This window comes from Mus pahari, chromosome 7, assembly GCF_900095145.1.
Source record: "Mus pahari chromosome 7, PAHARI_EIJ_v1.1, whole genome shotgun sequence".
Classification (NCBI taxonomy): domain Eukaryota; kingdom Metazoa; phylum Chordata; class Mammalia; order Rodentia; family Muridae; genus Mus; species Mus pahari.
The window spans coordinates 65,556,080-65,568,171 of record NC_034596.1 but is presented as its reverse complement, the minus strand read 5'-3'; the positions used below and the strand labels follow the sequence as shown (position 1 = coordinate 65,568,171).

The window sequence follows — 12,092 nt, the reverse complement described above, 5'->3', positions numbered from 1 at the left end:
ATATATATATATATATATAATGAAGTATCTATAGACTATGAAGCAGAACACAACACGCATGTGGCCACCAGATGGCGCTGTGGTTCAGCTCACTTTCCTGCCTAACCCCAGATGAAGTGTGGATAAGTATAATTAAAACAATGCGTTCTCTGGCTCTCCAGCCTGGGATAATAATACAGTAGAGGGTTTAAATTCTGTCAATAAATATCAGGAATGACACTGAGTGCCCTTCCAGTCTTCGATGGTTCTCCCAGGTACATAAAATCATGCCCATAATTATCCCATATCTAAGCAGCGACTTCCTGGGCTCACATTTGCATTTCTGGTTTAGAAGCAGGGGCAGCTACTGCAGGATAAGTAGTCTTGGCGTTTCAATAAGTAGTTTGACCCTGTCTTTAAACGGAACTTAGCATACATCTACAGATGCCAACAGACTCATAGTTCGCAGCCTTTTCTTTCAAGTGAGTCTTGGGTTTCTGATTTGGAAAAATAGATGAACTTTAGAGGCTCATCATGGTTGTTCCTTCCCAGCAAGAAAGATGCTGTTGATACTTAGCCCAGAAAGACAGCAGAAATGAAGCATTCTGAAAGCCCCAGTTGAGGCATGACCTCATGTGTATGAGACAGTGTTCCTTTATCATGGGTGATTGTCCCAGAGCAAAAACTGCCTTCAGTTTACACTTGGACTTCAGTATCAAATCAGAGTGGGTCAACATTTGTAGTCATCTCATACAGTGTTCATTATGAGGCTGGAGAGATGGCTTAGCAGTTGTGAGTACTAATTGTTCTTCCAGAGGACCCAGGATCATACCCCATAGCCACTCACAACCATCTGTAACTCTAGTTCCCCTATGAGCACTACACATACGTACTACACGACATGCACGCAAGCAAAACACTCATCCATGCAAAAGAATAAAAAACAATCGAAAGAATTACTTGCCCCGGTACCTTTCCGTGGCAGGCACCGTCTCTGTGCAAGTCCTCTAGAGACGACCCGGGTTTTGCTTTGATTTTAGGCCAGCTGAGGTTTTGGAACCCAGACGGCCCGAACGCTTCACATGGCGGGTCTTGCCCTCCTCCAGACTGGATAGAAGAGAAACTGCAAGAGGTTTGTGAAGATCTGGGGATCACTCGAGATGGTCACCTGAACCGGAAGAAGCTCGTTTCCATCTGCGAACAGTATGGATTGCAGAATGTGGACGGAGCGGTAAGCCCATCACTGGGGTCTGATTTGAGAATAATGAGAAGAGCTTTGTCTACCCCCAGGCTGGGATGAGCTGCACTGTGACCTCCTTATTAGAGACACAGCTTTCTTTTTTTGTTGGTTTTGTTTGTTTGTTTGTTTTTGTTTTTTCCTAAAAAGACATTCTACAAGATTTGGGAAAGTTATGTTTTGTGGCAGAAATCAAAGCTAATGTGACTGAACTTCTTGAATGTATGTATAGTATGGGCACCTACTGTGCTAAGTATGTTACCCCACATGAGACGCATCAACCAAACCAAACAGTAAAACATGGGAGGATGCAGAGGAGGACTTAAGAGAGCCTCAGGCTTGAGTTAGGAGAACTTTGAAAGCTAGCCTGCTGCGTATTCAGTTCTGGAAAGTTCTCAGTGTTGTCTTTGGGCCCTTGCATAGGCTAGAGCAGTGCACAGGTCAGGCTGCCTCTCTAGCTGTGGTTTGAAGTTTACATCATGCTGGTGTGAGGAGAGCCTTGGTTATATAGAACAGCCAGATTCTGGCCATGAGGAAATGGGGCCAGGAAGCTTGGTAGCTTGGATAACACAAAATGTCTTCAAGCCCCAGAGAGTTTGTGATGTAAGATTCTGCTTTCCCTTGTTGCTGAAGAATCACGGGAGGATTGTCAGGATTAGTATATGAATAGCTGTGAAGCTATACAGAAAAACCTGTAATTCTAGGACGTGTCTTTCAGAAAACTACAAATAAAGATTAGGGGGAGTTAGAGTTAGGAATATAGTCATTGCTCCAGAATCTTTGATTATAATGACATTTGATATCATGCTGGCAGCCTCCTCGGGACAAAGTGGTAACATATTCCTAACCAAGAAAGAGGCCAATCTTTAGAACCTGCCAAATAGCCTGACTTGCAGAAAAATTTGGTTTTTAGTGTTTTTTTTTCTTTTTCTTTTTTTTTTCAGTAATTTTTTTAAATTAATTTATTTATTTACTATATGTAAATACACTGTAGCTGTCTTCAGACACTCCAGAAGAGGGAGTCAGATTTCGTTACGGATGGTTGTGAGCCACCATGTGGTTGCTGGGATTTGAACTCAGGACCTTTGGAAGAGCAGTTGGTGCTCTTAACCACTGAGCCATCTCACCAGCCCCTTTTTTCTTTTTCTTATATGATGTGACCATTATATAAGCCCCCCAACAGCCTTTGGAATATCCCAGCAACCCACTTATTTTTCAGCGGTGGCTATTGAGTCATAAAATTAAATTAATTGTCCTAGTTTCTGAACCAGTCCCGTACAAAGAGTCTTGGGTTGTTTTCTGTTTTGTGTTTTCCCAAGAAACATTGCACAAACTTGAGTTACTGATCTGAGAACAATTTTTGAAATATAAACTGCAGCCACTCACAGGGAGCTGGCGTCCTCTTCTGCAGGGAACTCCTAAATTCTGGAGACAAGGGGCACATTCAGTTCTTTCCCCGTGCTGTTGGAATTAGGAAGGCATTGCTCATCAAGCCTGCTCCTGTCTAGTGTTTCCACCCCCTCCCACCGGGAGGAGCGAGGAGGTGCCCTGCACTTCTTAGTTCTGAACCCAGAGGAACCGGGTTATTAGCATAGGACTTGGGATCCTTTACACCTGAGAGTAGTTTGAACTCTGTCAGCCCTTTGCAGAGGAAGCCTGTGAGATCACTGCTGGCCCCCTGTTTTTATGGGGGAGAACTAAATGAGCTCTCTCCGGAAGTCATACCCCCACCCCCTCTTCTCTAAGTGAAGACACCCAAGAAGGCAGGGTGGGCAGGCTAGCTCCCTGGAGGCCACATCAAACCCAAGGATAACTTTGTTTGACTTGTTCCAGTGTTTTAAAGGCTGAACTTTGAGGTACACTCTTTGAAATTGGAATTTTCCCCTGAATATTTTGTAATAGCAAGCCACAGTCATCTCCTCTGGGGACCACAGGAGACCGTGTGCTGAGCTAGCTTAGATCTCACCGATTTCTGATGTCTGAAGCCTCCATGCCTCTGTCACTCCCATCACCCCCAGGACACGGTGGTGTCCCAGTTCTTGGACCCTATTCTGGTACGTGTTTCACAGCCTACACACTGGGAAGTCAGCCACCCACAGACCTGACCAGTGTGGAAAATGAAAATGCCCTTGTTCCCAAAGAGGGCTGGTACCTCAGTAGCGCAGGTAACCTGCATTCTCTTGAGTCCTGACCAGTCAGTGCTTTCTAAATTTACATCCTTTTACCCAACACTTCTCATCCCGAGCTCTGACTTAAAATAACTGGCGAGAGTCTACTAGGGCAATCTGATGGATTACGTGATGGGTGTTCAGGCCACGTAGAAAGTTCACTGATTTGACTAAGGTCAGGCAGGCAGTAAGGACATAATCCATTGCTTTGTCTGGATTTTGTGGGCATTTCTGGTTGAATGGTCCTGAAAGCCACTTCCCCTAGGACATCATTCTTTTGATTGGTGAGAATGAGACAGAACAGCCGAAGGCTTTTTGGCAGTCTCAGCATCTTGTCCCAAATGCCAGCGATCACAGGATCCTGTTAGAGCCTGCTTCTTCCCTGAATTTCCAACCTCTAGAAATTCCCTTGCCTCAGAATCCTCTCCCAAACAAGACATATGTTTCCTATGAATTGGCATAAAGCACTTGAAATAAAAGTTGTTGGTCTTCTGTCTTCTTGCTTCTCAGTGGCCCAGGCATCACGAGGGAGCTGGTTAGCTATGCAGTCTCAGGCCCTTCCCTTAGCCTACCGCAGCAGTGTGTACTGTGGGATCTCTGTTTGATTTCTGTTCTGTTCGCGGAGGCCTGTTCCACAGTACACGTGTCACACAGAGGGGAGAGAGTCTCAGTAAAGCCTGTGCCTTTCCTCCTGTCTGTGGCTTCTGTGACTCACGCTACTTTTTCTCCTGCGGGACTCAGGAACAGTCTCTCTAACAAGCCTCCACGCCCCCTGTTATAAGATGAAAATTATAGGAGTATAAAATGGAGAATCAAACTCCCTCCTCTGTCTACATCATGAGACCTCCTTTCGCACACACACAAGATCACTGTAACCCACTCTTGCTCTTTCCTGGGCTAACACATTAAAATATAACTTCAGGATGTTCTAAGGAACGTCACTGCACTCTGCCCCAGTCCACACTTGCTGGGCTAGCATGCTGTTTGAGTGTCTTCCCCTGTTGCTGGGATAAACTGCTCTGATGAAAGCAACTTAAGGGAGGAAGGGATTTGATCTTAGCCACTGTTGCATTGCCGTGACGAAGCACCGTGACCAAGGCCCCTTACAGAAGCATTTAGTTGGAGAGGGTGAGTCTACAATCATCATGACAGAGAGCCTGAAGGCAAGCAGGCAGGCAGGCCAGGCAGGCAGGCAGGCAGGCAGGCAGGCAGGCAGGCATAGGGTTGGAGCAGCAGCTAAGAGCTTATGTCCTGATCTGTGGATAGAAGGCAGAGAGAGAGAGAGACAGAGACAGACAGACAGATAGACACACACACACACACACAGAGAGAGAGAGAAAGAGAGAGACAGACAGACAGACAGACTATACCTGACTCTTGAAACCCCCAGTGACACACTTCCTCCCACAAGGCCACACTTCCTAACTCTTCCTAAACATTTCCACTGTGGACCAAGCATTCAAATATATGAACCTATGGTAGCTATTCTCATTCAAACCACCACAAATTTATTCTGTTTCACCATTCAAAGCACAGCCCACCGTGGTCTGGAAGTTAAGGCAGCAGCCTCTTGAATCAGCTGGTTATCACACTCACACTCTGAAGCAGGTTATGATGAATGCAAGCTGCCGGCCGGCCGGCTCACTCTCTCCGCTTGGGTAGCCCAGGACCCCAGCCACAATGGGCAGAGCTTCCCATTTCAGTTAAGGCAGTCGAGATGATCCTCCACAGACATGGCTGGAAGTCTCCCAAGTGATGCTAAATCCTGTCAAGCTGACAATTAGCACTAACCGTCACATGCCAATTTGAAAACTTCAGCACGAGCCAGTTATCACTTAGAACACTTCGAACTTCTAACATTTTAACTAACGTCTTGTCAAAATTGTGAGAATCTGTATGTTTTAAGTAATTTTAAAAACATTTATAATAATAATACTTGTGACATTTAAGGCTGCCAGACCTGGGAGAATGAATGGGGGAAAAAAAAAACAGTTGATTGCTAAACTGCATAAGATGATAGAGATCTTAGAAATGGGGTTTCATCTGAGTGAGAGGGAAGGTCATCATTTCTAGAGAAGGAAATTCTTTTAAATAAGAATAGAGACAACATTATATATCTGGACTTTTAGAGTAACAGTGGCATGAATTTCTGCTAGCCAGAAGTGTGCTGCGCATGTGGTATTTGTGTTTACAACACGTGATTGCACTTTCTTAGATGCTGGAAGAGGTGTTTCTCGGCCTCGACCCTGATGGAATGATGAGTGTGGAAGATTTTTTCTATGGTCTGTTTAAGACTGGAAAATCCCTTGCACCATCAGCATCTACTCCCTATAGACAACTAAAACGGCATCTCTCTATGCAGGTAAGAGATCGGGGCGCAGAGCCCCGTGTGGTGGCACACACCTGTGATCCCAGCACAATGGACAGAGTGGAGAATAGCAATACAAGCTGGAAGTTAGCCTGGGCTGCAGAGCAAGACCCTGTCTTAGAAAAGAAGAACCAACAGAACATTATCTTCCAGAATAGGTGTTTAAAATTCATTTATTAATTCTGCATGAATTAATCTGCTGCCTAAAGCAAAATACCACGAAGAAAAAAGTATTCAAAGGATGAGAGAGACTAAGCCATTTGAAAGAAAAGGATGGTTTGAGAAATGACCATAAATTACAGAGTGTGACGGCCGCTAATTATGCGTCTTGATGACAATGATGAAGAAACCTGGTGTCAAGTAGACACCATCTCATCTCATCTATTGTGAGGAATCTCCCAGACCAGTTCTTTCTGCTAAGGCTGTAGGCTTGACTCACTGAGACCCAATGATCAGAGGTGCAGCATAGCTTTCTCCCTCTGACAGTGTAAATTAACTTCTGCTCTCTGTGGCCAGGACTGGGCAGTCTTGCTCAGCATCTCCAGCTGAATTTCCAGGGTCCAACTCAGTTTACGCCAGACTCTTCTCCTCTTCCAGTCTTTCGATGAGAGTGGCCGGCGGACCACAACCTCGTCAGCCATGACGCGGACCGTCGGCTTCCGGGTCTTCTCCTGCTTGGATGACGGGATGGGCCAGGCGTCTGTGGAGAGGATACTGGACACCTGGCAGGAAGAAGGCATTGAGAACAGTCAGGAGATTCTGAAGGTCTGGCAGCTGTACTAGCAATCTGGGAAGGGGAGGTCAGATTGTCTTTTGAAACTGATTTGACTTGATTTATCCCTACTGATTTAACATTTGTGAGATCTCAGAAATGAGGTAATTTTCCCTGCTTGCGTTAGCCAGAAGCCTGCGGCTGAGTATCTTCATGTTTTTTAACCTCAAGTTATTGACATCGGAAAGCTCTTAACTCATCTTTGGGCGGCAGGGTTTGAAATTACCCTATGGCGTTCCTTTACAATGTCAGAAGGGATGTCATACAAGATACAAGCAGCTGACCTTGATTTCCGTAAGAAAATAGGTTACTAGATGAAAGCTGTTCTAAGGAGAGGGACCCGCCTGGCCTCTAGCCTGGCTTCAGTCTGCTTCCACACTTTCTGCTTTCTGAAGCTGGGCCTGTCATTTGTTCTGATTCCCAGGCCTTGGATTTCAGCCTGGATGGAAACATCAACCTGACAGAGCTGACGCTGGCTCTTGAGAATGAACTTTTGGTTACCAAGAACGGCATTCACCAGGCAGCGCTGGCTAGCTTCAAGGCTGAGATCCGGCATTTGTTGTAAGTTGAGCAGAAGGTTCGCTGGTTCGTTTCCTTTACACGTGTCTCCCATGTCACCAGGCACCTTTCCCCACCCACAGGCCAGTGTGGCCATCTTCCATCTCTGACTGTTAAACAGTTACCCTCCTGAGCTGAAGGAAATTGCGCTGGGGCTCTGATTGGCTGCAGCATGTGAAGGGAACCGTGGAAAGCCTTTTTGTTTGGGGAGGGGTTTGGTTGTCTTGGTTTTGTGTTTGTACTGAGGCAAGCCAGATGAGGGGACTTTTTTTTTTTTTTTTGGTCTCCTGGTTGCTTGGAAACAGCTTCCTACTAAACTCACTTTATTTCTAATTCTAGAGAACGAGTTGACCAAGTGGTCAGAGAAAAGGAGAAGCTACGGTCGGACCTGGACAAAGCAGAAAAGCTGAAGTCTCTAATGGCTTCTGAGGTGGACGACCACCATGCGGCCATTGAGCGGAGGAATGAATACAACCTCAGGTGTGGCCAGAGGGCCGAGGTTCAGCATTCTCCCCCATCCCTCCCAAACCCCTGCTTCTCCTCTCTATCCCCGTTCCCCTGGCCCCTGCTCCTGGCAGGGTGAGACCAGAGCTAACCGCAGAGGTCTGGTCTAGCTGCAACCCAGCCACCGGGAAGGCAGGGCACGCTAGGTGTTTTCTCTATGCGTCTGTCTCCAGTTTTGGAATGTCCATATACTGTCCTCCAAGGGATCCACAGGCCACCTATTGATTTTCCTGTTGTCCTTTCTCACAGGAAACTGGATGAAGAATACAAGGAGCGCATAGCAGCCTTAAAGAATGAACTCCGCCAAGAGAGGGAACAGATCCTGCAGCAAGTGGGCAAGCAGCGGGTGGAGCTGGAGCAGGAGATTGAAAAGGCCAAGACGGAAGAGAATTATATCCGGGACCGCCTTGCCCTCTCCCTGAAGGTAATCTCTTGGTGGCTCCGTGGCCTGGGTCCATGCTAGGTATCTGCACAGAACACTGTAGTTCCCTGAGGGCACAGATAGAGCTAAACCCAAGGATTCTCCCTAGCTGTGGTCTAGATGTGGAGGTGGCCTCGGGGTATGGAGTGGACAGCGTTGATGAGTATATTCTGTTCTTCACAGCCTTTGCGCCTCTCCTCAGGACTGGGTGGAACTTGGCTGAAAAACCTCAGTTCCAGAGCTGCTCCCCTAAGCTTCTCCTCAGCTTCTCCCTCCCCTTCCTATCTGCCCCCCATTCTTATTCTCTGGACATCTCCCAACATGATTTACTGGGCCTTTGGGGCCCGCTGCCTACAGGGAAACCTTGATGATGTTGCTCAAGCCTGTTTCCCAGTGCGCAGATGGTCACATCATAGCTCTTGCTCCTTACCTTGGTGTGGCTCTCATACCAGATGGTACAAGAAAGCCATCTACAGAATAACAGGTACAGGGAAAACTTTCACTATGGTGATGTGCCACTGGGGTCCATACAACGACTGAGGAAAAGCCAAGGCAATGAGCAGTTTCTGCCATCTCCTGGATTCTCCTAATCAGCAGCAGCAGCAGCAGCAGCAGTTGCTGAAAGTCCCAGAAATTAAAATTCTTAGCCATCTGCCCTCATTGCCACTCTCTAAGTCATGTCAGTGTTCTGAAATAATATATATATCTGTGTTTTCCAGTGGTTTTAGGTGACCCCTGTGAAAGGGTCGCTCAATTCCCAAAGGGGTCACGACCCACAGGTTGAGAACCGCTGCTGTAACCTCAGCTCCTTCCTGTGCTGAGCGCCTCTCCCTCCCGGTGCCACGCCCCTCCCACTGCACCTCCCATGATCCCTCTGTTCCTCCTGTATGCTCCTTTGCCATATCCCCAACACCACAGGCCATCTTCTCTTTCCATTCCCATTACACCCCTTTCCTGTCCGCCTTGCTTTACTGTGATGGCTAGGTGCCACATTGTCCCCTGTGTTCAGAAGCGATAATCTGATTTAGCTTCCGGGGCAGCAGCCGGTGTCTGGAAGGCAGGACTTGCTCCTCTTGGTTCAGCATGTGAGTGTAGGGATTCTATTTTAATAAACTTAATTTTATTTTTTTACTTACCCACTCTACATCCTGCTCCCTGCCGTGCCCCGCCCCCGTCACTCCCTCCCACAGACCTTCCCCCATCCCCCTTCCCTTCTCCTCTGAGAGGGTGGGGCCTCCCTGGGTATCCCCACCCTTCGAGGCAGACAGTGTGGGTATCCTTTGAGAGACAGAAGCCCTAGAATTGGTGTTGGAGGAGAAGGTAGTATCTTTTTAAAGGTTTAAGTACATTTTAAAAAAAACTTCATATTACTATGTTAGAGTGTGAACTATAGAATACATAAAGACATACTGGCTCTCCGTGCTTTTGGCAAAATGTACTTTGAGAATAACATTCTTCCAGTCAGCCCTTAACACTGGAGAAGAAAGAAAATATGTCAAATGGCAAGCCTCTATGTTTTTTTAAACAAATGTGAGTAAAATCTTTCTAGTGTATTATGAAAGATATTTTTCTTTTTAACGGGAGAAAAGTTTGTGAGTTTCAGTTGGCTTGCTATTTTACTTTACACATAAAAATTATGAACCGCCAGGCGTGGTGGCACATGCCTTTAATCCCAGCAGAGGCAGTCGGATTTCTGAGTTTGAGGCCAGCCTGGTCTACAGAGTGAGTTCCAGGACAGCCAGGGCTACGCAGAGAAACCCTGTCTCGAAAAACAAACAAACAAACAAAAAAGTGAGATTGATTTTGAATAAATTAACTCAGTGTCTACAAGACACTATTGCCACTAAATGGAACCAGTAAGCACAAATAATTCTGTGCTCTCTCCTATATTTGTAAGTTACTGTGTGAGATCTGACAGTGGGTTTCAGTTGGGTCTAGATGTATTTCAAGTGCTCCGTATCTGCACGGGCCTCTTAGTAGCTAAAATATGGAACATCGCAATTTTATAAGGTTGTAATTTTTTTAATGATTTACCTTTATTTTATGTGCATTGGTGTTTTCCCTGCACATATGTCTGTATGTAGGTGTCAGAAGCCCTGGAACTGGAGTTACAGGCGGGTGTGAGCTGCCATGTGGGTGCTGGGAATTGAACCCGGGTCCTTTGGAAGAGCAGCCAGTGCTCTTAACCACTGAGTCAGCCACCACTCCAGTCCCTATAGGTTCTTTTTAAAAGGCCGACTTTTGGAATCACGAGCTAGATATTAACCTTTTAATAATTGTTGGGTTTCGATTCTCTCTAGTTTTCACGGTAGATCCAGCTTTCTCCATCCCCAACCCTGGCTTCTGACCTGTGCCATGTTTATTTTTCCCCGACTTTCTCAAGGAGAACAGTCGCCTGGAGCATGAACTTCTGGAAAATGCAGAGAAGTTGGCAGAGTACGAGAGCCTGACCCACAAGCTCCAGCGCAGTTTGGAAAATGTGTTAGCAGAAAAGGTAAATCTGCCTGCTTCCGAGTTCCCGGTGAGCTGCCCAAGATGTCACTCACCCAAAAGGGCAAAAGCAATGCCAAGAACATTTTTATTAGGGAACTGTTTGGGTGCCTGGAGGAAGCTGTAACTTCTCAGGACGTGACTGAGGGTGGTGGCTGAGAGGGAAGCTGCTGCTTGGCGCTGAGATGGGCTCCCTCCCCTAGCTGAACACATCGTTCTTGGGTGGCTTCCTCCTCTTCCGGTTGGTGGTGTCTCTGCTTCAGTGCCTCATTCCTGTCATATTTGGGAGTTTGGATGACCCCAGAAGCTGGGATCTTTGGAATGCGATAGGTCAAAGAAGGGCCCTCGGGAATAATGACAGCTTTGTTTTTTTTCGTCCCTTCTAGTTTGGTGACCTCGATCCCAGCAGTGCTGAGTTCTTTCTTCAGGAGGAGAGGCTGGTGCAGATGAGAAATGAATATGAGCAACAGTGCAGGGTGCGTGCGTGCCTCATGAGAACTAAGCAACACTGGAGGGCCTGGGTTCAAATCCCAGCCTCGGCAATACCTGGGCTTGCCAGGCCACTGAAATCTATGGATGGAAACTTCCTTTAAGCACAGTGCTTAAAGGCACCCAGTAGGCAGCTGCAGAGCTACTGAGAGAACCTGTGTAAAGTGCTTAGACCAGACAGGGACATACTGAACACATGCGTAAACTAGCTATCAATATGACTCCGTGTCCTGGGCTGTAAGCAATCAAGCCAGTTCCATTCGGGGCTACCTTATCTTGCTGCTATATAAAGGACTATCCAGTTTTTTTCTGAGTGAAGAATTAATGTGGCTGTATTGATGTTCTTACCCCCAAAATTGCTTCTTTAGCTGATCACTGAGCCCTGACCACACACAACTCAATTCAAGTGGTGTCATCAACCCAAGAAAACCCTGCTCTACTTCAGCCAACATCTCCTATTGTCCCTGTCCCCATCACAGCATCATCCCTGCCCCCAGTTCGTCCTGTCCACTCCCACTCCCATGTCTCCCCCTCCTCCAGTCCCCATCCCCACTCTCTCTTTACCCCTAACCCAGCCACAGGCAACCACTGGTCTGTTTTCTCTCAGCTAACAACTGGTCTTTTGCGAAGGGCTCCTCTCACTTGGTGATAGTGTCCAGGTTCATCATGGTGTTGCATGTATCTGTTTTCTGTTCCTTCCCGTGGCTGAATGAAGTCCCATCGTATAGTTATGCGGCATTTTGAAATCAGTTAATAGACATTGGGTTTTTTGGGTCAATCATGAATAATGGTCCTAAGCAGATTTTTGTGTGGGCATATACTGTATTTCTCTTGGGGTTTATACCAGGAGGTGTTCTGCTGGACCACAAGATAAACCAATGTTTAACTTTTAGGGACTGGTAGACCTTCTGCAAGGTTATTGTCTATGTTAATTTCCTACCATATGTATGTCCTCATCCACCACATCTTCATTTACAGTTGTCGTCATATCCTATCATAGGATTTTATCATTCTCCCTGTAGCTTCTAATTGTTTGTTTGTGTATCTTCTTTGATGAACTATCTGATATAGCCTTTGTCCATTTTTTTTTTTTTCGAGACAGGGTT

At 46.5% G+C, this 12,092-nt stretch overlaps 1 protein-coding gene across 1 annotated transcript in view; it reads left to right on the top strand.

Annotated features, from left to right (window-relative positions):
- The window catches only part of Nin (ninein), a 105,731-nt gene that overhangs the window by 49,101 nt on the left and 44,538 nt on the right, over positions 1–12,092 (top strand). The window contains exons 6-13 of the mRNA XM_029540541.1: positions 1,020–1,210; positions 5,600–5,746; positions 6,350–6,517; positions 6,949–7,085; positions 7,422–7,562; positions 7,836–8,010; positions 10,391–10,501; positions 10,884–10,973. Of these exons, the coding sequence (XP_029396401.1) occupies positions 1,020–1,210; positions 5,600–5,746; positions 6,350–6,517; positions 6,949–7,085; positions 7,422–7,562; positions 7,836–8,010; positions 10,391–10,501; positions 10,884–10,973 (1,160 nt within the window). The remainder of the gene's footprint in view (positions 1–1,019; positions 1,211–5,599; positions 5,747–6,349; positions 6,518–6,948; positions 7,086–7,421; positions 7,563–7,835; positions 8,011–10,390; positions 10,502–10,883; positions 10,974–12,092) is intronic.